Raw genomic sequence first — 26577 nt, forward strand, 5'->3', positions numbered from 1 at the left:
CCTAAGCGGCTGCCATCGGCTCCTCGGCCCGCCCCTGCCCAGCCCTCGCTCGACTCCCCAGCCCCTCAGCGCTGCACTGCACTTCCACAAAAAAGACGGTAAAACACGACGCTTAGCAAATATGACTCCATTGCACACACGATGACCTCACGGTTAACACACCACAAAGATCGCTGAGCAAAGAGGGGCGCTTCCTGCTGCTGGGGGAGGGGTCTCTCTGGTTGAGCCTGCTGTGTGGCCAGGTAGCATATGAGGGGGGCTAGCCTCTCCTCCTGCCCTCCACAAAATTGGGGTCACAGCTTGGGGTGCACTGGGAGGGGGGCCTTTTTCGTCTCTCAGTCTCCTTGCATTAACACTGGGGGACATGATTTGATTTGCACTGTACAGGTTTTGGGGTGTACAGAGTGAGAGCAGGCATTTCCCACTTCTATCTTCCTTCCAGGTTCTCCTTCCTTTCTCTCCATCACTTCGAGATCAAGGGTGTGGGTGTGTGCGCATGCGCATTCACAGAAGATTAAATGGAGACGGTTGGGTTCCTAATCCTCAGGGAACAGACTCACTCTCACACACACACACCCTTGCTCCACAAGCAACAAATACTTGACAGCCTGCCGCTTCTGTGTACGCCAGACTGCTGGCACCGGACTCGCCGCTCCGATTATGATTAGTGTTTTCGTCCAATCCATTTGGGAAACTGAGGCTGAAATTATTAAAATGATCTCAGGAGCTGGACCAAAATAATTATAGTAGTAAAAAAAAAAAAGCATCATTGCAATAAAGGTTACAAACAAACAAAAAGAATCCTACAGAGTCAAAATATATTAAATTCAGTACATGATCCAGCAATGTAAACATTTATAGCCTGTGAGCCCATCTGAAGTTATTTAATTATTATTATTTTTAGCCTGGGGCTGATAGAAACCCAGAGCAAAGAGGAATGCAGGCTACTCCAACACATATCCTGCCAGTCTCATGGGCAAAATTGGGAGGGAAACCCTCCCCTTCTTATGAGCTGTAGCAAGATATGTTGCCCAAATCCTGATAGGCTTTTGGGACCTGGTCCAGGTGCAAATCACAGGGGGGTGGGGTAGGGGAGAAGCAGAATAATGGCGGGGTAAAATAAATAGCTGTGGTGTGGTGGCAAGCCGAGGAAGGGGGAGAGGAGAGTGGATGCACTTTTTTCTCTCTCTCATTGTCCAGAAACTGTGCTGTGACATGAACCAAAAGCAAGAGCTGAGGCTATCCTTAAGATAATCTGCCTGGAGGCCAACCTCACTCTCTATTCATAATGTTTACCTTGGCAGAGAGCACCTTTCCGTTCCATGCTAAGCAGACACTTAAGTTATGCCCATTATGTCCGTTAGAAACACGTTTCTTTCTGCATGGTAATATGATGGTCTACGTAGCATCCTGCTCTCTCCCCTCTAGTTCAAGTCACGGGCAACGGGCTGTGCAGTTGCATCTGGTGGTCCCAGATACAGATCTGCTTCCTCCTGCACATCAGAGTGTGCAAGCAGCCAGCTCAAAAGCAGAGCTGAGCTAAATGTGCCCCCCCCCACCGCCAGAAGCTGAATATTATTCCCACCATCTGTGGAAGTAGCAGGGAGGGAGGTATTCAATTATTTTTGGAGGTGGACAAATTTCTTTTAAAGATCATCTCATCTCCGGCTTAAATACAAGGAAGCTGAGGGCTTTTTTCTTCTTTTGCACAACAGAAAAGAAGCAGTCAGGATGGAAGAATCTGACAGGTTTGGTTTCTCCCAGTTTCTAATTTACCCAACCTTAAATTATCCAGGTATTCATATCGTTTCACTTTTTTTTTAAAAAAAAGTCCTCCTGAAAATACATCAACATTTTAGTGCAAATTTTTCCTAATATACCCACGTTTGTATGCATTTTTGCCTAATATACATGTGCCTTTTGAGTGTTACTTTAACATATGCACTTCAATGCACACTCTACTCTTGTATGTGCATTTTTTTTGCACGCATTATTTGGCTGGAGAACTGCCTTTCAAAATTCAGGCATGTGCAGATTTTGAAAGATGGCTGTTTTTAAGTTTGTGTATTGTTCTGGAAAGTACGAATTGGGCGGATTCATCTTTAAATGTGGGCTGAATCTCCCCTAAGAAACAGTGGCTTGTCAGCTCCGCTTAAGCCCCTGGAAAGGAATGTCCCTAGGGACTATCATGCATGGCCCCACAAAAGGGGGAGGGGTAGCCAGGGGATCCCCCTGAGAATGAAGCCACCTCCTCACATAGCATCACACTGAGGCGCATGTTCCAGGAGCATGGCCAGGGAGACTGAGCTGCTGCCTGAAGCAGTGGCAAGGCTTCCTTGTTGCTTAAAAACAAAACCCAGCCCTTCATACGCAGCCAGAACAGATAGATGCACTTTTAAAGACTCCACCTGAGCTATGTACCCAGAAGGCTCTTTTCTGCACATGACACTCCCCTGCTCCTTCAGAGTGACCAAATCATAAAACTTTCCCCCTTTTTAATCACAGTGCTGATGGTTTTCATTTCTCAAGTTTTGTTTAGGTTCCACGGGACGAAGCCGTGATTCGCAATCTCAAACATAAAAGTAGATTTCTAATTATTGGTTGAATGGATGTGGTGGGCAAGACCCAGGCACCACTGAAACAGTCTTAAGGTCCCTCTGTTTTTTAAGGGAGGCATCTAAGCATACCTAAGGATCTGCTTAAGGGGACAATGGCTGAAAAGACTACATGATCACTGTGTGTTTTAATCCAGGTGTGCCCCAATCACATTGGAAGATGGGCAGGGAGCTGATTCGGTGAGCACAAGAGGAGGGAATCATCCATTAGCAGCCACACACAGCTTTTTGCCTGCAGAAGATCCCCTGGAATCTCCCAATTCAAAAGATCAAGGAGCAGGCAATGAGGAAGGGCTGCTTCCTGTGCTTTATGATTCCAGTGTGGCTGACAGCTCAGTGGCAGAGCATATGTTTTGCAGTTCCTGGGTCCAATCTCCAGGGTCCCTAGTTATAACACAGCAGGTCACTGGGAAGACTACTATCTGAGTGAGACCCTGACAGTCAGACTAGACGAACGAGGTTTGATGGACAAAGCATCTGATCTAGCAGGACAAAGCAGCTCCCCTGTACTCCTGCACAGGGTGTCCTGGCGAGGAGTATGGGACCTTCCCTTGTCTGTCACTTTCCTCCCTCTCCTCAAGCCCTTTCCTGTTATTAGCCAGGCTTAATGTGGATTTTGGAGCCCAGCTCTGGCTGATGCAAAGGAGATGTTTCTAGGGGGCTTAGCTCATGGGCCGGTGACTTGCTGTAACAACTTCATGTTGAGTTCCATCACCTATATTTTGGGGGGTGGGGGGAAGCACTGCTCATTGTCTTCATTGCCATGATTCAAAGAAGAGGAACAAGTAGTTCAAAATAAGCAAATTTCTTAATTTGCCATGTTCAGACAAGCCGACATTGAATCTCTTGTTCATGGAGTTTTGGCATCCCTGGACAGGCCCAACCTCCTTTTAATAAACAAGCAAGGGGGTGTCAAGGAGCAGCTTTGGAAGTGACATCATAAAGACAGGGTGTCAGGGTTGTGGGAGAGGAAGTGAGGAAGTACGTGCTCCACACTTCCCTGCTCCCAAAACACACACATCTCATCAAGCGGTCCCATGAGAGAGAGAGGCAGAAATCTCACTAGAGCTCTGTATCCAGGCCCATGTTTTTTGTGCAGAAGGTCCTAGGTTCTACCCCAGGCATCTTCAGATAGGAAGACCTCTCAATGAAACCCACAAGAGCCTCTGCCAGCCAGTGTAGAGAACATGGAGTTCGATGGACCCAACACTCTGTATAAGGCAATTTGATATGTTTCATATCAGAGAGAACAGGAAGCCCTCAAATAATTTAACATCCAAGCCCTGCCTAGCTACAACTAGAGGTCCTATCAGAAACTGATCACATTTCCAAACTCTGCAAGCTACTGACACCTATCCTTATTGTCACAGGGTGAACGTTTCAGATGGCCCAATTGATAGGTCCTGACTTTGTGCAAAAAAGTATGCTGATATAGACAGAACCTATGGCTGTCCAGCAGAACTTTGTATGGCACTCCAGTACTTTTAAGAGCTCCGCACTGGGGAGAAACTCTAGCTTCACCCAGCACCTGTTTTCCCTAATCATCATTAACATCTGTCCACCACTAACCTGCTATGAGCTGTCTAAGTAGAAAACTAGTTACTTCGAGGTGTCTTGGGCTCCTCCATTTTCAGCCTTCGGACTACAGCTTTCATGGGAAGCCACATCACCTCTCCTAGCCTAGATGATTTTGGGCTGGTCAAATTCCAGATTTTTGCCAATAGCCCTCCTTCTCCACCCCTGTGTCTGTGTGTATCTCGGTTTATTGCACCTTCCTCCCCACTTCCTGAATCTTTACTTGCTATAGCTGCCCTCCTCGCTTTACAGGCTACAAGTTCCCACGCAAACCTAGCAAGGGTTGCATTGGCGATGGTGAGCCTTCGCAGGCCAGAGGGTGCATACCACCAGAATAAATAGTTGCCACTGTTCCCCACCCCTGCCTCCCTGCTTACCCTGGCCGTTTCCCAGGCCAGCAGCAACAGCATTCGCCATGCCAAACCTGTGGCTGGCTCTTAACGTAGCAGTAAGTGCCACTCATGTGTGCAAAAAGTTGTGCGTTGCTTGCGCACTGAAGCAGGCCCATGCTGGCACACATGCCTCTGCTTGTGCTGTATGCACACACATTTCATGCCCCAACTGCCTGTTGTTTCTTGTTGCAAACACGGGGTTGGGGTATGTGTGAAAAAGCTGGCGTTGCTCCGATCAGCTTCCCTTTGCACAGTGGGCTATGGAAACCACAATGTCAGTTGCTGGATCTACAACGGTTGGGGGGAGCCCCTCCCTTCTGCACCAGCCATGCCATGAGTGTGATTGGAGGTGGGAACAGCTGGGCAGGGACGGTAGCAGAGCAAACTGATGTTACAACTGCCTTTAGTGCTGCAAGCTTCTCCCCTGCAGCTCTTGGTGCTGCTATCTATCAAGACCGCGCAGAGCCCCGTCCCCCACCATAATAAAAGTAAGGGGATCCTAAGCTACTGGCCCTTGCCAAAGGAGTGTCACAGATGGACAAAGGCCAGGAAATGGAGCTAGGGTGTCCAATTAGATTTGAGCGGTACTGAAAACAATTAGGAAAGGGGTGGATGAAAAGCCAGAGCTGTCAATTCACTGAGGCTACCTAGGCCACCGTGGAGACCCAGATGACTCTTCTAGCCACAAATCACTAGTTCCCTCTTTCTGTGCAATAGTGCAGGTGCCCAGGAAGGGAGGAGTAGGGAAGGGGGGAGGGAAGGGGGTGGGCGGGCAGCAGCTCTGCAATGCCATGGCTAACTTGTGCCTATTGCACACATCAAAGACAGATCTGACTTACTGCACGATACACCTGGCACAAGCGAGTAGTCGCCGGTACCTTTCAAAACATTTTACCCTACATTGTGTATTTGTGTGTGTGTGTGTGTGTGTGTGTGTGTATGTGTGTGTTTAGTGTTGTCGTCAAGTTTAAACAGATGGCTCTAGCCTGGCTGAACAAATGAAGGCAAAGAAAATAAGAAAGGCGGAGTAGGGCGGGGGAGAAAGTTTGTTTCCACACACACCCCACCCTCTCATCCTGCTGACTGGTGGGTCAGAGTTGTCTGAAGCAGGTCTCACCCTGGCACCCAGCTCTGATTGGTGGGCTGCGGGGCGCTGGGCAAAGTGGCCATGTTGAGGCCGTTTTGCGGCGGAAGAGCTGAGTCAAAGTTGAAGTCCATCTCGTCGCTGTCCATAAAGTCGTTGAGGATGATGGACTCCACGTCGCACTCCAAGCTACCGTTGAACATGTCCAAGTCCAAGTCTGCTGGGAATCTGTCCTGGCCCAAAACAGGGGTGTGCATGGCTTCTGGGTAGGGTCCCTGCAAGGAGTCTAGCAGACTCATGTGCGCCCCTTGGTTGTTGATGTAGGAATGGATGTGCCCGTGATGGGGCATGGCCACCATGCTGCAAGAGTCATTGGGCAGGCTCATAAGGCTGATAGGAGAGGGTAAGGCACTGTTGCTGATCGGGTGGTGGTGGTGGTGGCTGGCTGGTGACGGGTGGTACAACGCGTTGCTCTTCATGAGGGACGACGAGTGGGGAGGGTAGGGGACAAGACCTATCTCTCCGCCACTGCCGCCGCCACCCCCGCCGCCACACACAAGGGGGTTTTGTCTGTGGCCGCGGGGTGGCCCCATGCTGCTGGCTTGCGGCATGTGCGCCTCGCCCTCTTTGTGGGCGTAGGAGATGGAGGAGAGCAGGTCCTGCAAGGAGGCATTGCGGTAGGAGTTCATGGGAGCAAAGGTGGCCTGCTTGTTCTCCTGGATGGTCTGCATGGGCAGGCGGCGCATAAGGCTCATGGCCGGCTGGCTGTAGATGGTCCCACAGTAGGTGCTCCCTCCTCCTCCTCCTCCTCCTCCTCCTCCTCCACCACCTCCGCCTCCCCCAGCGCCCACAGCAGAGCACTTAGAGTTGAAGCTGAAGCTGGAGTTCCTCTGCCGGAGGCCCCCGGCGGGCAGCGGCTGGGCAGGGCTCATGCTGTAGTTGTCCTGCAGGTCTTCCAGGAGGCTCTCACCAAGGCTCTCATTCAGGTTGATGGTGCCGGTGAGATCGGTCAGCCGGGGCATCTCCACGGAGCAGCGGGCGTTCAAGGAGGGAGACATGGTGCTGGACGGGCTGGGGTACATCAGTGGGGAGGACGGAGTCCCGTCATCCTCTTCCAGCTCGTCCGGCTCGTGGTTGGCCATGATGGGGGAGAGGCGCCCGCTCAAGGTGCTGGCCGAGGAGTTGGCCCGCGTCCGGAAGTCGGCCCAAGCGTCGTACTCCTCGCTCGCGTGGGAGTTGGGGCTCTCCGACCACTTGGCCTGCTGGCTGACCGGGCTCTCCTCTCCGCGCTCCTGGGCTGCCTGCAGCTGCTTTTTCTTGCTGGCTTTGCCCTTGATCCGCAGGAACTTACTGTTGTTGTCCATGGAGACAGCTCGCCTGCGGGGCGTCTTGCCGGTTTTGCCCCCTTCGGGGTTCAGCATCCACCAGGAGCTCTTGCCCGTGCCCTCATTCTGCACGCGGATGAAGCGGGTGTGCAGAGACAGGTTGTGCCGGATCGAGTTCTGCAGACAGAGTGGGAGACAAAAGAAGAAGACCCCCATCAATACCAACCAGAGAAGCAGCCCAAGCTCACTGTACCATCACACAAGGCCACCAGTGTCAGCAACCAATGCCTCTACACCTTCAAAGTTATCAGAATAACATTAGAACAGCCTGCTGGATCAGGCCAGTGGTCCATCTAGTCCAGCATCTGGTTTTCACAGTGGCCAACCAGATGCCTACAGGATGCTCACAAGCAGCATCTTTGTAGTCTTAAGACCTTAAGCCAAGGGACTCTCTGGACCTCTCTGTCTGACCCATGGAACTCTCCCCAGTAATTCCCCCCTCTCTCCAGGCCATACTCTTCACTTGTCCTGGTTTGCACCCCAACATTTTTGCCTGGCTGGAAAATGTTCATGAACCACGTCTGGGTGTGCGTGTGAATGTGAGTAAAGGTAAAAGAAAAAAGGTATAGGACCCCTGGACAATTAAGTCCAATCAAAGGCGACTATGGGGTTGTGGTGCTCATCTCACTTTCAGGCCAAGCGGTTCAGGCTGGCGTTTGTCCACAGACAGTTTTCCGGGTCATGTGGCCAGCATGACTACATGGCTTCCGGCGCAACAGAACACCGTGATGGAAACCAGAGCACACGGAAACACCGTTTACCTTCCCGTTGCAGCGATACTATTTATCTACTTGCACTGGCATGCTTTCAAATTGCTAGGCTGGCAGGAGCTGGGACAGAGCAACAGGAGCTCACTCTGTCGTGGAGATTCGAACCGTCGACCTTCTGATCGGCAAGCCCAAGAGGCTCAGTGGTTTAGAACACAGCGCCACCTGCGTCCTTGTAGCCTTCTATGCACAGGTGGAAGATTATATTTTGCCTCTGGCACGTGGCCTTCGGAAAGTTGTCGAGAAGGATTGTGGCCCTCAGGTTGAAAATGGCCCCCTCCACCTGCCTTCAGGGTTTACAACTTGCTGCTCTCCATTCCTCCCCCCATTTAAAAAAACCACCAGCGCACAAGGTTTGAGGCTCAGACTAGATGTTGTGTCTCTTGTGTGATTAGCAACCACATTAGCAGATTTTAAAATTTAATACTAGTCATGTCTGTGTGGGGTGATTATAATCAGGACCACAGCACATAGAGAGGAGAGGTTTAACCCTTTCATTCTCCGCCCCGATTGCAGTGAAGGGCTGCCGCTAGTGTGGCAACCAGCCTTAGGGTAGAGAAGGGAAGCTCCCACTGGTGACAATGGAAGCTTTTCCCCCTGCTGCCCCCGCAAAAAAAAGAATGGCTAACTGCTAGGGAGTTAACACTCCCTTCTCTGTGCACTGTAGTCCCAATAGAAATATAGTAGTCCCTCAATGTATTCTTCGGTCACATCCACAGCATACATTGAAAGCAAACTGAAAGCGCATGGCTTTCCCCCAACAACCTGGGAACTGTAGTTCCCCACACACAGAGCTCAGTTCCCAGTACCCTTAATAAACTATAGTTCTCAGGCTTCTTTGGCAGAAATCATATACTTTGTTAAATGTCCTTTAAATAATAATAGTAATAAAAAGCCCTGAAGCGGTTGCCAACCATACAATAAGCATAAACTTCTGATTTGGCAGCATTCTTATCGCCACACCGATTTCAAGACTCAGACAGTGCAATTGTGAAATCAGGGGATTATAAAGGGGAGTCTCCTTTAAAATTCTTGATTTCTTAGAATGGGGGTCAGGTATTTTCGTGACCCCAGACCCAGGTGCATTAAGGTTCAGCATTAAATCATAGGGAAGTAACCACACAAGACTTCAACAGACCCATTCTGTGTTCCTGCAGTAGGTGAGTGGGGGAAGTGTTCTCTCTCCCACCCCAAGAGAAAAGTCCTAATTCTATACACCATCTAAAGCACTCTTTTCTACTGTAGATTCAGGATGGGCAAAATAATTTCTTCCAAAAAAAATCATATTTTATAGAATTCATTGCAGTGAGGGGGGGACTACTGATGTAACCAGTTTGAAAAGGGGTGTGTGAAAACATGCTGGGGGGGGGGAACGTTACATCTATCAAGGGGTCTATGGTACCTTGATAGAGGCAGGGCACCTCTTCTTTGGTACAACCAATCGAAGAGGGCTGTTGCCTCCCAGAAACATCCGATTGGCTACTGTAGAAAACAGAACGATGGGCTAGATGGACCTTTGTGTCTTCTTCTGCCCTTAGCTGATTATGGCGCCACAAACTATTCCTAATGCAACTGCTTCTAAATACCAAATTATGTGTCTGTAGTCCACCCCCACTCCTGCTGACACTTGGGGTGTTCATACATTACATTCAACAAGTGTGCAGTCAGTGTGCCTGTGTACACAATTAGTTGAGCTGCACAAACAAGTTCTTTATGTAAAAAGCATGGTCACTGGATTGTATCCAATTAAGTTCAACTCACAGTAGACCAGCTTAAATGAATGAACCTATGTTAGCCACATTTATTGACTTCAGTGGGTCTTCTTTGAGTAGGAGTAGCACTGGCTACAAGCCAGTGAGCGCAACATTTGAGCTGTGCAAACTAGCAAGTGTGCACCCTTTCACTTGCACATGAGTAAGCACCGCTTGTTCAGTGCCATGTGTGAACAAGCCTAAGGCAAGATTCATGCCATGCATTTAAAGCCCTGTGATAGCACTTTAAAAAGACAGAGCTTCCCCACCCAAAGAATCCTGGGAGCTGTAGTTTGTTAAGGGTACCAAGAGACACACACACCGTTCCCTGCCCAGAGCTACGATATTCAAGGTTGGTTTAACAACCAATCCCTCTTCCCAGGGAATTGTGGGAACTGTAGTTCTGTGAAGAAACCAGGGGTCTCCCAGCAACTCTCAACACCTTTAAAAAACTACAGTTCCTAGAATTCTTGGGGGGGGGGGGAGGAAGCCACGACTGTTCGAAGTAGTACCATAGTGCTTTAAATGTATGGTATGGCTGCTAGGCTTGCCACCTGTTCTGGAAAATACAGGATTGTCCCGTATTTCAATGTAAAATGCTACATCCTGTATTGATACAGTTTTGGCCTGTATTTCAGGTCCTCTCTCTCTCTCTCTCTCTCTCTCTCTCTCTCTCTCTCTCTGCCAAGTTAGGGATCCTCTCCAAATGCATGTGTTTGAAAGGGTGTGTGAAAGGTGATGTATTTAAGCTTTGCGTAGCCAAGCACAGACAGATGTACAAATTCAGATGGGGGGGGAATTGTCCCCCAGCTGCCCTGCCCCACCCTGTCCTGAATTTTGCCAGAACAAAGGTGGCAACTCTAGATGTACTCTAAGCACAAGGAACTTCCCGCTCCAGGTAGGAGTTGGGCATCATTCTTTAACAGTCCCTGAAGACTGGAGATTGTTGGAAACAGCCTGGCTACCCTTTCCCAGTTCTGCTTCTCCTGGAGAAACGGCCACTTTTCTGCTTCACTCAAACACGACATCCGTGCCTGCCCAGACGCTTGGGCAAGTTGGCACCCCGAGAGATCCTTGAGTGCCCCATTCAGCGGCTCTGTGACGGAAAGGCCTCTCCAGGTCCCCCATTCCCATGGCAGACAAAGACCCTTGCAGCAGCTGGAGCTGCAGCTCTGCCAAGGACTCTTTGCCATTGGATTCATTCCCCCCCTTTTTTATTTTTTTCAACACCATCCAAAAAAGCAAGCTTAAACACGGCAAATGGAGTTGCGGCGGGAGAGGGGGGCGGGCGGGAGGTAGCTCTCTCTACTCTTTCAGCTCCCAGAGATGCCTTTGATTCTAATGCCTGGCGGGCAAAGAGAGCCAGCAGGGAATTTGATCCATGGCAAGCGTGGGACGCTGAGAAACTCTCGCCTGTGACCTGTGGATTATTCCTCTGCTTCCATCCAAAGGAATTTTCCCATGGAATTCTCAGTGGGGCTCTGCACAGCTGATTAGCCTGGCAGACAATAGCGAGAGGCAAAGCGCTGCTGCCGCGGACTGCGTGCGTGTTGTGGTCCAAAGGGGATGGGTGGCAATTGGATTCAGCCTCTGGTGCAAGCAGCAAGGAGATGGGAGAGACCTCAGTCGTGCTGATATGAGGTAATGCATAGGGCGGTGGATGGTGCCAGCATCAAATATTGGCACCTGCTGAGGCTGGTGACCAGTAGGAGGCCCACTGCCAATTCCTGGAACATCCTAGCCCCACGGCTGGTGCTCCTTGCTCTCTGGCACCAGTTCACTCGCCTTCTTTGAGCATCTGGGCAATGAGATGGGGGGGGGGGAAGGACCAGGAGGTTTTTTTTCTGAAAATCTTGACCATCGAGCTTATCCTCATGGATTTTGTCTAATTCCTTATCTTGCTCCTTGACCTCAAAGAGAAGCAAACACACACAAACACCTCAGTTCCACTAAAAATAAAAACAATCATTGAATTATTGTATATTTTGGATTGTGTCCAACTTAGGTCACATTCATGCCATACATTTAAAGCACTATGAAGCCACTTTAAGTAGGAGTAGGAGTCATGAGTCCTAACATCTCGCACCAACCTCAGTAAACTACAGCTCCCCAAATCTGCCCAGACAGACCCTTATGGTGAAATAATCCATCTCTATCTCTCAGACTAATCAATCTCAAAGGGTCGATATGAAGATAAAATGAAATAGTCCTTATTTCCTGCCCTGCCCTTGTTTTAGAAAAGGTGGGGCACAAATGTGAGTAGCTACACCCCCAACTTATCAATTGTCTTTGGTATGAAGCACACCTCATGCCTCAGTTTCCTAAATCTGCAAAATGGGAATGCTTCTTGTCCAATTAGAGATGGGAAACACTGTGTATACCCTGTACTTTAAACATACATTCCAAATCTGGAGCCTTTATGAATTATGCAAAATAATTTACATGCATCTGCTTAGTTTGCATAATTTATTCAGTTTCCCCTAATTGCAGTGGCAGGCAAGGAACTATGAACAATTTTGGAACCTCGGTCCCTGACTCCTGAAATAACTTCCCGTTCAGCCTCGCCCTGGATTCTGCAATTGCAACAGTTGTTCCTCCTCGCACACTTTCATCTTTACCTCCTTAAGGACTAGAAACATGTATGCTTCCAAACAAAAACTGGGCTTCTCTGCATGCCAAATCATGTGCTCATGTAGTGCAGCTGGAGGATATGCAGAGGGAAATCATCCAGAGGACAAAATAGGGCTGACAACTGGAATTGGAGAAATGAGCATAATTGGTGCCTGATTTAGCTCTCTGTGGAACTCCCAGGCTGACGGATTCCAGCCTCAGCAGAGGCTGGTTTTTTAAGGAGAGGTGAGCTGACTGCTCCTTTAGTCTGGAGCTGAGGAGGTGATCTGCTGGGGCCAGGGCTGAATCTATCACACAAGCACCTGCATCAGACGTGGGGATGGGAGCACATTTCCAATATTGCCTGATGAGAGGACGGCTGAGGAGTCTGCAGAGAGTTGGTGCCATGCCTCTGTCCAGAGGCATACTAATGAGCAGGCAAGCAAGTTACAGGCCCCATATATCATATTATGTAATGGCTTACTTCTCTGCACTTCATTTATTTGGAGATTGCTCGCAGGCTGGCACCTTGCCAGCAGCCACCAAATCCAAGTCTACAGAAATCAATCTCGCGCTGACTGATTAAGCCGTGTTTAGAACTAATTGCTCCTTCGTGTGTGGGGAGAATAAATTATGGGCTTTCATCTCAGCATCTTTAAAATGCAGTGGCAGGTAGGGTCTGGCTGTTAACCCCTTCCATCCTGCAGCTCAGAACCAGCAGGCTCACCTGGAAAGAGACAGAGGGAAGGAAAAATACAGAATCCCGCCTATGGAATCGAAGGGTTTCTTTCAAGCACTGATTCCCCCTGCGCATCCTCAAATGTCCTCATCTGGGTGCTCTTGCCAGCAACAAAGGAGCATCATGTCCCTTTTGGGGCACCCAGGAAGAGAACTGCACCATACAGAGGAAGTTGTTTTTAATCAGGTCTGAGTATTGGTCCATCTTAGTGCAAAAAATGACTGGCTGGGACTGCAGAACCTCAGGCCGGGAGAGGTGGTTTTTTTTGTTTTGTTTTGCAACCCCTGCTACCTGGTCCTGGCACTGAACCCAGGACCTTTTGCATGGCCTAACACTGGCCTATAGTCTTTTCCTGATGCCATTTGCCACCTTGCTGCATGCATACAGCCTCAGGCTCCAGCCAACCAGGATTAGAAACCCAGGTTGCAATTCTCTAATTGCAGGGGAAAACCTGTGGTCCTGCCGAAGTCTTTGGACTCCAACTCCCATCAGCCCCTGCCAGCATGGCCAATGGTCACTCAGGGAGGATGGGAGTCCAATAGCAACATTTGCATGTGACGTTTGCTTCACTTTGTAGAATACGCTATCTCGGGTTCAAAAGCTGCTCTGAAACGCCATACTTTAACCAGGACCGCTTTTGTTATTCCCTAGTGGGAGCAATGAAGTTTCCAACCCCACTGCCACCACAAAGAAAGGGCTGGGTGGCTTTATTAGAGGTTGTGCTGTGTTAGATGTGATCCCTGATACTGGAAAAGAAATCACCACCAAAGAATCTGGCGCACCCCATTCCCACTGTCACAGTGCCCTAACTCCCAGGTATGTCATTGGAGGGTGATGCACTAGACAGAGGTGCTCCACGCTTCCAAACAGAAGCAGCCACTGAGCTGAAAATCAGAATCTCAAAATTGCACAATTCAGTTTTCACTGTGAAAATTCAGCTTTAAGGGGAAGCCTTTAAAGAAAACAACATCAGCAACAATCCCGGAACCTTAAACACTTTCTCACTAATTGAAGATGATAAAATAAGGTAATAGGTTGTGTGAAATAACTCCTTTTACAATTTCCAGAGGGGTAGCTATCTTAGTGTTAAGCCTTTTTCAGCAAACACGAACACTTGCGGCACCTTAAAAGCCAAGTGATTTATCGTGGCATGAGCATAGAACTTACTTTCTTTAACCCCTAAGTGCAACAGCATAAGAAACAAGGGAATGCAAAAGTGGCAGCGGAGAGAGAAAAATGGACAACAATGCATAGAGGTAGCAAAATTGTTGCCAGCAGATTGCCGCTCGGAGAATTTGTGCTTGCTTTCCCCTTCGACGACCACTCACCACTCCTCACCACTCCTCTCCAGCATGTTTTCAAGCTCAAAATGCTGCCCTGTCCCATCCTCTTAACTAAGGAACCTGCTGTTAGTATGGTTGCCAGGTCAGGAGCATCCCAGACCCTGAAATTTCAGGGCCCAAACATGAAACCTAGGGGGTCCCTGGAGATGGAGGTTAATTGGGAGAGAGAAGAGGAGGAGGGCAGACCCCTGCCCAAGTGGTTGCAGCCAGCTCTTGTCAGGCTGAAGCTTGCAAGCTGTATGCACTGTTGTTGTTAGACACTTTTGCCCACCTGGAGCTTCAGACCCTCTGTCTGCCGCCTGTTAAGGACCAGGCAAACACGGAAACTTAAGGTCAGACCTGGAGATTTGGCAACACTAGCAGTGAGAGAGAGATTGAGAAAGAGGTTGGTGACTGTCCCAGCCCAGACAGGTCACACTGAGTGCTTGTTCTCTACCAATGCTTGGAACGGGCACTCCCATAGCTGCACAAAATGCCCCTTTGAAAAAAACAAAACCCATCTAAGAACATTGCTACAGCTACTCTTTCCCCCAGCCAGAAGAGGCTGCCATGTCTCTGCGATTCATGCATGAGGGGACCTGCCAGAGGCAGTTAGTTGCACAAAGAATCACCCTCTTCCCTCCTACTGCACCTCCACTGCCTCTTCGGAAAGGAATGTGAGACGCCGAGAACCCTACACGGAAGCATGATGGCTGTGACAGTGCACCCAGACAGCAGACAGGGGAGCTGTACAGGGACTCAGAACTGCAGCTGGATCTGACAATGAGCCAGCCCTTTTGAGGGGCGCCTAGGGAAAGTTTAGGAGGAGGTGCGGGATGACTTGCCAGACAAGTCGTGCTTGGTGCCCTCATCAATCTGGGCAGTTTTTGCCTTCGCCTTCAACACTGAGGAAGTGCTCGGATTAAACAGAGGAGGGAGCTACGTGCCCCTCCCTTCACTGAATCTGCAAGCGACACTGCAGAACACAGCCTACCTTTCTGTTTCTGATTAATCCTAAAGTGAACAGATGATTTAGGTTCTTTGCACACTTTAGTACCAATCTGACCCCATTTCCTTTCGTGTTTCATCTGCTGCGCCCATCTCTCTTGCATTCAATCTCGACACTATTGTTTCATAACAATATTGCAGAACTTAATTGCTCCGAGCCATCCTACATGATGTGATGAATGGAAAGGCAAGATGAAAAGGTTTTTTTTGGGGGGGGGGACCAGCTACTTCCCACTTTCCTGCTGACACCACCAAAAGGCTTCTATATCAAATTTAGCTTCCACTAGGACCAGGGATGGGGAACATGTAACCTTTGTGATGTTGATGAACTACAATTCCCACCACCCCCAGCCAGCATGACAGGAGTTGTAGTCCAGAAACATCAGGAGGTTCCTCATCCCTGCACTGGTGCTCTCTAGATGTTCTCGGATTACCACTTGCATGAGCATCAGCCAGCATGGTTGCTGGTCACGGGAGGAGGGAATACAGTTTGGAACATCTGGAGGGAATGCAGTCTGAAACATCTGGAAGGCACAAAGTTGGGAAACACTGTCTAGACGCCCCCCCACCCTCACCAGGGAGAACACACCTTCCAGGAGAACAAGCACCCAGGCTAGGACTGCTTCTGGAGAGCAACCATTGTCCCACCTGCCCCCCAAAATGTTTGGGGCTTTGCTGGAGTTCCAGTCAAACCCTTGGAAAATCTGTCAGTGTCCATGATCTCTATCCCTGTTTCCTCTCCCTTCACCTCCCCTAAGGCAAAACTATTTACCTTAGGGAAAAGCAGTGGAGAGAATCTTTTTCCCCCACTGGGGACTCAGGCTGTAACTGCAAATCTCAGGAACCCCATTGGGAAAAGATGCCATTTGCCACAGAGGAGAGATCCCAGAGGGCCAGCAGGAACTGGTGTGCAGAGCATCTTTTCCCACCAGGGTGCCTGAGACTTGTAGTCTACTCTTATTCCAAGCAAGAAAAGGTGAAGCCCTTGCTTGGGACATGGGTGCATTAAGGGCTGCCTGCTCCTGCATCACATTGCCTGCATGGAAGCGAGGGCTTTTGACAGCTGCAAAGTGTGACGGCTGTGCTCTGACTCCACTCTGAATACCAGTTGCTGAGGATCACGAATGGGCAGAGTTGATCTTGTACTCAGGTCCTGCTTTGAGGCTTTCCATATGCATCTGGTTGGCCACTATAAGCAGGGCCAGATTTTGGTTTGATGAAGCCCTAAGCTACTGAAGGTAATGGGGCCCTTTATATGTCCAGCTGTCCTTTGTCAACAACAAATTGTCACTGTTTTTTGTGTTGAATTTATGCTATATGGTAATTTATGGCCCTAGTAGGTATCTAAAGCCATATGCTCATGCTGCCATGCAACCAGTCCATGCAGAATGTAGGAACCCTATGTATAGAAAAGAGCAGACCAGTGATATTTTAGGGAGCAGGCCCATTACTTACATCATAGGAGCCTACACAACACAAATCACTGTTGCTTTATGTAGGTTTTATTTTATTTGTTTTTTATCTTATATTTTGGAAATGTACACCCATTTTTTCCCTTTAATTTTTTTGGGGGGCCCTAGGGCCCTAAGCTATAGCTTGTTTGGCTTATATGTAAATCCTGCACTGAATAAGAATGGACCAGATGGGGCATTGGCCTGATCCAGCAGAGCACTTCTTAAGCTCTGATGATGAAATCAGAGTTCTGCCTCCACTCCATTGAGTTCCATTGAGTTCTGATGTTGAAATCTCCCACAGAGGGCCTCCTTGGAGAGAATCTCCTCTCAGAGATCAGAAGGTTGGGGGCAGCAATGAAGAGACTTGTTGTTGTTTTTTGTAGGACACCTTCCCTACCCCCAAAAAGCTCACACCTGCTGCCCACTTTTTGGGATCTTTTAGGCACCAAGTTAAATGCTTATCCCCATGTGGCACTTTAAAGTTTCATGTTTTAAGCAACAGTTTGCTAGGAAATTTTTCCACTTGGCCATGTTATTGGTTTGCTGATTTATTTATTTATCTTAAAAATAAGATACATTCAGTGCTTTTATCTGGGGGGATGCAGAGGGATGCACACCCCTAAACATTTTGTGAATCTAAGTTTGGCCTCATTAAGGGCAGCATTTCAATATCAGTAGGAAAATGAGAGTACCCCCTAAACTTTTCTTTTAAGAAAAAAAAAAGCACTGGGTATACTACATATTTTGTTTTATTACATGCTGTTCAGGAAACTTGTCTTACAGGGTGGCATTTTAAAAACGTAAATAAACAAAAGGTTTGATTGTTGCAATTGTTGTTTGTGTGTTTTTAAAATTGTGCCTTGGGATAACATTTTATGAAGGGAGATACACACATACTATATATATTTATGGGAGAATATACTGCCTCCTTCTCTGTTCCTAGTTGAAGTGCTTTGGGTGGCGTGTGCCTCAGGAAAGAAGAAAGGAGGAGGCAGTGGGCCTCAGCATCACAACTGGCATGTTCAGTTGTGATGTTCAGCATCACAACTGGCACTGGATCGTTCATCTCCTGGACTGGAGTGTGAGGCAGCAAAATTAGGTGCAGTTCAGGTGCAGAAAAAGACATATCACAACAGGTCCCCTTTACCCAGGCAGATGAAAGCAGACACATCAGTGAGACTTTTTGCCACAAGGAAAGTGGCAGGGAAATGCAGTACAGAGTAGCACTTGCTTTGATGCCATGTCCTCTACTCTACCTGCAAACAAATCGGGATGAACGCTCAAGGAACAGGTTGACTGGAAACTACCTTGATCTCTTCTTCTTTTGCCTAAAAATCCCCAGTTCCTTCCATCTCTCAAATGTCCTCACCCATCTTTGTTTCCTGCCTCTGAACACATTCTTGTTTGACTATGGGCTCATCCAGATTTTTGCTTGTTTTGCCGCTTTCCCCCAGGAAAACCTGCTCTTCAGCGCTGAATCAGAACAAGCGTCATCCAGGTTTTCCGCAGATTGAAGTTTGCTCCAATTCAGCGCTAAAGACCGAGTTTTCCCAGAGAAAGCAGCAGGGCACACAGAAAACCGCTTGGACCCATGCCTTGAAAGTGCAAGACAAGCGTATCCCTATATCCTTTTTAAAGAGCAATGCCCAGCTTAAAACTGCCTTAGTTTCCTTTGCAGCAGGAGCATGCTGCTGACTTATGTTCACTTTGTGATTGACTAGCATCTAGAGATTTTTTTTATCCTGAACATATGCATATTTTTCTGCCGACTTTGCATTTGTCTCTGTTGAATTGCATTTTGCCCCAACCCCACTTTTCCATTATATCGAGGCCACTTTGAACTGTATTCCTGTTGTGGTGCTAGCTACCCTCCCAACTGGATGTCTGCTGCAGATTTGCTAAGAATTCCTTCTACCTTTTCATTTAAGTCATGATAAAAATGCTGCAGAGTACTGGGCCCAGGACAGAAACTCACAGAAACCCATTTAACCCAGTTGCCCAGCCACCTGAAGACATCATCATCTAGCTTATGTTAAACCAGTCCGTGAAGCAAAATATCATGGAGAACTTTGTCAGATGCTTTGCTGAAATCAAGATAAATTACATCCACAGCATTTTCACAACCCCTAAGCTAGTAACCCAATTTAGAAAAGGGGTGGGGGGAAGAGTGAGAGTGAGAAAGAAAGAAAGAAAGATAAGATTAGTCTGGCAGGATTTATTCTCCACAAATCTGTGCTGGCTTCTACTAATCACTCCATTATTATCAATTAATATTTTATTGTTTTAGCTTGGTGGTTTTTATTGCCTGTTTTATTGATTGAATATTTTGCATTATTATGTTTCGTACTAGCCATAAGCCACTCTGAATCATTCCATGTGCACACATGTGAGCCAGAAATAAAATAAAATAAAATAAAATAAAAATAGCCGCCCGTGTATCCCCCTCATGTTAACAGTGTTCACCACAAGACCTTACGGGGGAGGAGGAAGCGTAGCTTAATGGGTGGGTCTCCCTGTTTCTGTAACATGAGCAATACTTCTCAGCATCGCAGGATACCAACCCACAGTGCCACAGCTGGGGGAAGTTCAAGCATTGCCAGCAGCCGGCTGCAACAGCGCATGGCAATAGCCAAGGTGGCCAAATCTGTACAGTCTGACATAATGTTAACTGATGTTCCATTTGAGGTGGCCACTTACACATCACAAAAAAGGGACAGGAGATTTGCATCAAATCTGCATGTGCTAAAGCAGTAGCCTTTGCCCTTTCCTGATCCAGGACCCACCTTCAACCCAATAACACATTTGGGGAGCTCTTTCTTTCTTTCTTTCTTTCTTTCTTTCTTTCTTTCTTTCTTTCTTACCGGTAGTGTTGTTGGGATGCACTTTAGATCAGGCTGTGATCTTGCAGTACTTCCTGACCTATCATGTGCAACTGTCTATGGGAAAGGAACAGGGCAAGTGGGGAACCCACTCAAATCTGATCCTAGGAAGCGTGAGTCAAGCAGAAAAACACTCACACCTATGCCTTATAGGCACAGGACAAGCAGAAGTCTGGACGAGCCTTAAGTCTCTCCCCAGGTCTTCCCAGGATTGTGCCTGAGCACCCACCCTAAACATATTGTCTCTGTAAAGCAAGTCCTATTGATTTTGATGGAGATGAGTTTCAAGTAAGCATATTCCAGTTTATTATTCTGTCACAATCTGCACGTGGAAAGTGGCTTTCCAGCATATAGTCCCAGGGGGCTAGGCCAGGAATTGAGGGAGGGGTACGTTTTCTAGGGGAGGATTGTCACTGGGACTGCCTGTGGGGAAGGAAAGCTCTAGGACTATACTTTTTTTAAAAAATTGGTCACCTGGGGCACTGTACGGGGATGAAGGTTGTACCCTGGAAAATAAAGAGTTGGACAGCACAGAGGTTGTAGAAACTACTCAGGAAAATGGATCATATGGTGTGTGTATTTTACTGGTACTTGCATAGCCTGCATTCAGACAACCATATATTGGCTTATTAAGCTGAGATATGCACAAACCTTTTGCTCATACATGAAACCTCGTTCTCTCCTCCCTTTGGTCCAAGCAGCAGTTAAACCAGGAAGCTTCTAATTAAACACTTGCTGCTCAGTCCACACCCGTGTGTCATGGTCTCCAAAGTCAGGCTCTTCTACCCTGAGGAAGATGTAAGGGAACAGGAATAACAGGCTGTTCCACACAGGGGGAAGGGACTCAGCTCCCCACCCCCTGTGACCTGCTGGCATATGGATGTAGTTCTTCCACCTTCCTCAGACTTGAAGGCCAGGCCACAGATAGCATCCTCATTTCCTCCACAGGGCAGACATTTGTGCCTGAAACACCCAGAAAAGGGTATTTTAAGTTAGCACAGCCAACTCCACAGGTAGTTGGGGCCAGCTATAGTATAGGCCTTGCCAGCCTACATAAGGCCTCAGATGGCTCCAGCTCTCTGCTGAAACAACATATTCCATAGCTCAGCAAGTAGAGCCCTGCTCGCCCCTCTCTGGAAGAGGCTCAGTTTATTGCTTCTTCCAAAAGCTCCACCAGAGCAGGATAATCCATGTTGCATCCAACTAAGTCATGCTCAGAGTAGACCCACTAAAATTAATGGACCTAAATTAGGCATTGGTATTGGCCCAACTCTCTTTAGGACTAGCATTGGATCCAGTCCAGAGAAACTATGGTTAATGTCTTTAAAACAAGCCAGGATTTTTAAACATTGGTTTGAAGTTGGTATAGTGCCCAGGCTTGATCCAAAACGGGTAACTACAATTTCATGGTTCGGATTAATCAAGAAATTATGGTTAATTAGAGGCTTCCTACTTTAATTGTGACTTATGCAACGTAAGGAATGGTGGGAAGGGTCTTAATGTTCAAACAAATGCCCAGTGCATATATTGGCTTAATAAACCAAAATATTATAAACTGAACCAGCTCATAATGTGGAACGGGTCCTTGATGCTTTGTGGGCCATGTTTGTGTGAGAAATATTCTGCATGTGCTTCACCACGTTCATGTGATGCTCTGTACTTTTCTGTCCCTGCCTACTTTCGCCAGTTACAGAAACTCTGGGTTCTGTTTCATTTTATTGCTTTTAGTCATGGGAACATGATTTTTAGCTCCTGCCTTGGGGGCCTGTCTGAGCAGGTGAGGCAAGAGGCCAATGCCGGGGGAGAGGGGCAAGTAAGGACAGGAGTGCAGACATGGAAAGGTAACGGTGAGGCCACCTGGAATCTTCCCTGCCCTGAAATCCCCTCACAGCCAGAGTCAGGAGGGAGCTGTCAATCAAAATGCCTCCCCTGGCTTGGCTCAAGCTCCTAAGCCCACATATTTTTGCCTTTTTTAGACAAGCCTTGTATATTAGACATTTCACCCTTTCAAAAGGTTCCGCGCACACACAAAAATTCACCCTGCTTACTTTGGCACCGACAGGCGTGGAGAACAGCTGCCCAAGCTCCTGGGAGAGATGCAGGAAAGGAGAACTGCACACACACACACACACCCCACACACACCTCCAACACCTCCTGCCCCCAATTCCACGGACGATGCTTCTGTGGGCGAGGGAAGATTCCTGCCCTGCATTCATCAGCGCCAAATGGGATGGAGGCTGCAGTCTTGCTCTGCGAAGGAGCTTCATTAAAACAAGGCGGCAGCAGTAATTAAGGCTCGGCTCAGCAGAGCTGAGGAGCCAGTGCCGGCTCCATGAAGGACTGCGTAGGCACTGGTGGCTGGACCAGAAGAGCGAGTGCAGAGGTGGGAGTGACTAGGACAGCAGGCTTAATTAGTGGAAGGGAAGGAGCTAATTTGCGCTTTGCACTGCATCCCTGGTACCAGGAGACCCGATGTTCAGGCCCTTAAAGGCAGCACTTGGAGATGCCCTTACCCCCTGGGGACTTTGCATTCCCAGTGCCATGACACAATTATTTTTTATTTGTGTGGGTTTTGTTGGCGGGCTCCTGCTGGGAAGAGAGAGAGAGAGACTCTCTTTCAGAATAAGCCCCACACTTAGCTCCCACAGCACCCTCTAGCAGTTTGCCGCTTGCTGTTAGCTGCCACGCAGACAAACACAGGGACCAATGACCAGCCTCACTCCCATGATCTTTGCGGGATGCGAAGCAGCAGCAATGAAAAGGAAATCTCCTGCGGTTTTCAAGTTCGGTGCGGACTACTTCCAATTCCCGAGAAACCGCTCAGAGCTTTTCAATCACGCACCAGGAGGCAATGTGACCTTCTCCTCTGAATAGTTCATTGCTCTGTGATGCTACTTAGCCATAGAAGAGGGCAGCTGTGTGAGAAAGAACATGGGGAAGGGTCGTAGCTCAGTGGTACAGCATTGGCTTAAAGAAAGTACCTGGTTCAATCCCTGGAGACTCCGGGTAGGGCAGAGTATGTTCCCTGCTTTAAATGCTGGACAGCAGCTGCCAGTCGGCGCAGACTATGTTAGATGGACCAATAGTCTGAAGGCTCATCCAGACTGAATTCCACCCACCCTGCCCCCCACTCCGTGCTTTCTCTGTGAAAACCCACTCTTTCCAGCTGAATTGGAGCAAGCAGAAATCTCCATGAAATCCAAATTGCTATTTGTTCTGATTCAGCTTTAAAGAGTGGGTTTTCATGGGGAAATCGCCGGCAAGGGGTGGGGGGAGTACTCAGACACAGTGCTATAAAGTGCAAACCTGTGCCTAGAAAGCATGGGGCAAAAGTTAAGTGTGGAAGAGCCCTGTCTCGGTAGAAAGCAGCTTCCTCTGTTCCCATGCAGAGAGGAAAATGGAGCAGGAGGGAAACTGGATAAAGTCAAATTGGGACACACACTTAAATGGCAAGCTTGCAGCAGACATGGTCCAGCACCTCTGTGCTGGAGCATAGATGATATTATATATGATGTGCGTGTTTTTTTAAAGCAGCAAAATAATTGAATTTTGACTTTTTAAAATGTTGGGCCTTTGCAGGCTGGGCTTTTGACATTTGAAATTGAAGAGATGCTTTAAAAAAAACACTTTCATAAATTTAAGGGTCTTGCTAAATTAAGCGCTTTACTTTTTGTTGCTGCTGCTGTCGTTTTAAACACAGCAGCATGTACAACTGAGATTGGGGGGAAAAAATGCATGGGAGGATATAAATTCAAGTTTTTACAGTGTTGGCATTCAGAATTAGCTTGAGTTTTAAATCAAATTCATTTCGGCTCTGTTTTGGAACTTCACGTAGCCTTGGATCGGTGTTCTGCATGTTTGCAAAGAAGCCCTCCATGCCTGAAAAGGACCCTGCAGCATAACTGGTCAAAATCCAGCTCTGTTGAGGAAAGAAAGAGCCATAGATCCCCTCACAGCCATGCTCATACTGTAGCCAATAATGCTAAACAGAAAGGCAAATACACAGCCCCAACATATCTATCACCACTTCTCCGGGACACACGATCTCTGGAGCCAAACAAGCACTTTGAATAAAAGGAGCCAAAACTGAAATGCAGCTAAAAGCAAACAGGAAGAAGTCAGGATCAAAGCAAGACTTCGCTCTCAAAGAATTGCTCTTGCAAGGCTAAAAAGGCCTGCTCTAGAAGTGGTGGCCTCATTTCTTGGCAGTGGCACCAGGATGCGGTCCTGGCAAGACTGGTCCATTAGGGCAGGAGGGGCATGGTCCCCACTAGCCGCAGTCTGCCCTCAGCTGACCCCATCTGCCAGTGACATGCTGCCTGAGGCTGATGGGTGTTGGAGTCCAACAATGTCTGGTAACCACAGGGGGGAGGGAGGGAGGGCTAAACAACCATAGGGAGAACTGTCAACTGCTAGTGAGGCAACACAAAATGGTTTGATGGTTCCCGTCTTTTCTTCCTTTGAGTGTCCTTCTCCATTAGAAGTAGCTAGCCAACCAGCCAGGAGATGCAGAAGCGATGGTTGCATGCAGTTTGGTCAGAGGAATGGACAGAAGATGCCACTTGGACCCCAAGCCAACCACATTGAGAGTGTCAGAAGATTCTCCACGTGTCTTCATGGTGCAGCCCAAGGATGCTACATCAGTGCTACAAAGTTGGGACCTTTGGGAGCCTTCTTGCCCTTGGGCAGACCAGGCTGTTGCATGCAGTTAGTGAGGGTAGCAGCAGATTTGGGCTGCTTTTTGTTCATAGACGAGCATTGACTCCAAGCAGCCGCACATTCTAGTGGCTCCTAAGGACTCTGGTTCCCTTGAATTTCCTAAACCAACAATTAGTAGCAATCTTATCCACAGTAGTCTTGAGCACCATGCAACATTCCTTTTGCAAAATATCTCATTGGGTCACAGCCTTGGCCCAGGGTAGGGATGGGCAAAATTTTCAAATTTGGTTTCTCTCGCCTTCTCATTTTCCCACTATTTTTAGTTTGTGATACAGAAAATTTGGAGGGTATGGAGCAGGGGAAGGCAACCTAAGGCCCAGGGGCTGGATGCGGCCCAATCGCCTTCTCAATCCAGCCCACAGATGGTCCAGAAATCAGCATGTTTTTACATGAGTAGAATGTGTCCTTTTATTTAAAATGCATCTCTGGGTTATTTGTGGGGCCTGCCTGTTGTTTTTACATGAGTAGAGTGTGTGCTTTTATTTCAAATGCATCTCTCGGTTATTTGTAGGGCATAGGAATTCGTTCATTATTATTTTTTCCCAAAATATAGTCCACCCCCCACATGGTCTGAGGGATGGTGGACCGGCCCATGGCTGGAATAGGTTGCTGACCCCTGGTATGGAGTTATCCAACCCCTGAGCCATCTGAAGGAAATTCTGTATAGGGAAGTTTTTTTAATGTTTAATGTTCTATTATGTTTTTATATATGTTGGAAACTACCCAGGGTGGCTGGGTCAACCAGTAAGATGTGTGAGGTATAAATAGTGAAATTATCATTATGGAATGGGACATCCCTATTTTCATCGGAGAAATGTTGGAGGGTATGTCTGTGCAACTGAGCTCGTTTTGTAAAGTGTGGATTAAGTAGGGGCTCATCTACACTTCCACTTGCCTAGAAAGCACAGTTCCGAGTGGATTTTCCCTTGCCCCACTCCTTTCACAGGGAAAACCCACTCTTTAGTGCTAAATTGGAGCAAATGTCAATCCAGAGAAAACGCAAATTGCTGTTTGCTCCAATTGAGTGCTAAAGAGAGTTTTTTCCCCCAGGGCAAAGCAGCCAGAAGGACAAAAGGAAGTGTGGATGACACCTAGGTTCACCTGTAAGTATGAACTATATCAATGTTCTCTCCCATCCCGACCTCAAGGCAATGCTTCCTTGGGAGAGAGGTAGTATATTTTCCAATCATCAAACTGCAGTGTTTGACCATTAAGAACCTGGGAGCTCCCCAGATTGCAAAAGCCACTTGCAGCTTAAGTGCTTATGTGGAATATGAATGGGCAACCACCTGCGGCATGACAGGTGGCTAGTGATTCAGTTCTCCCTCTCAGCATCTCCACGCCATCTCGCAACCTTTATTTCGCCACTGTCACGGGTGTGTTTCTGACTCTTTTTAATGCTCCAGAGGCAAAACCCACTTCCGCAGGACCACTCAAATGTGGGAGTGATCAGCTAGCCTATTAAGACAAACAACAATGCACAAGGCTGTCCTCTCCTCTGCAACTATGCTTTCCCCTTTTGCAAAGCTTTTTCTTCCACGCAGCTGCCACCCTTGAGAAGAAAATGATGTGCTTTTGATCAGGGCATATCCCTCTACCATTCCGTATCATGCATTTCCCCAGTTTGGAAAAAAGAAAAAGTGGCTCCAAATTGGACTTTAACTGCAGCTGGTGCTGCTGCTGCAAACACACACACACACATTGATGGGTGTGGTTGCATGTTCCAGGGCACAACACAGAGCCCGGCATGTGTACACTGATTATTATTATCTATTATTATTTATGTACCGCCTGTCCCCTAGAACTGGGACTCAAGGTAGCTAACGAAAAATTTAAACAAACATGGATAAAACACCAAAAGTTAAAAACATGTAGAAGATAATAGTGAAAAATTAACTGAACTCTAATAGAATTAAAACAAATCTATAAAATCTGGTAAACAAATCTATTTTTTTAAAAAAGTGTAACACTATTAAAAACTTCCTTAAAAACAGTCAGTTCTCCAAAGCCTGCCGGAATAAAACAGTCTCCCTCTGCTAGTGCAAGGACAACAAAGAGGGAGCCAGTTTAGCCGCTCTAGGAAGAGAGTCCCAAAGTCTGCGAGAAGCCAGCCTGATGAGTGTGTGTCAATCAATCAATTCGTCTTTATTGTTGCAACCACAGATCAGCCACGAAATTACAATTCAACAGATACAACTTTGCAGTGTACAGGCCAGCAAAGGACGATTTGGGATTAGCAGCATAGATGAGCAGCATGGCAAAGAGCTGGGGTGTGT

General features: G+C 47.8%; 1 protein-coding gene across 1 annotated transcript in view; it reads right to left on the reverse strand.

The window, feature by feature from the left end:
• Nucleotides 1-1360: 1360 nt before the first annotated feature.
• Nucleotides 1361-26577, reverse strand: part of FOXO6 (forkhead box O6) — a 118828-nt gene continuing 93611 nt past the window's right edge. The window contains exon 2 of the mRNA XM_081920646.1: nucleotides 1361-7168. Within this exon, the coding sequence (XP_081776772.1) occupies nucleotides 5696-7168 (1473 nt within the window). The 3' untranslated portion in view covers nucleotides 1361-5695. The remainder of the gene's footprint in view (nucleotides 7169-26577) is intronic.

Source organism: Podarcis melisellensis (genome assembly GCF_964234715.1).
Source record: "Podarcis melisellensis genome assembly, chromosome: 8".
Taxonomy (NCBI): domain Eukaryota; kingdom Metazoa; phylum Chordata; class Lepidosauria; order Squamata; family Lacertidae; genus Podarcis; species Podarcis melisellensis.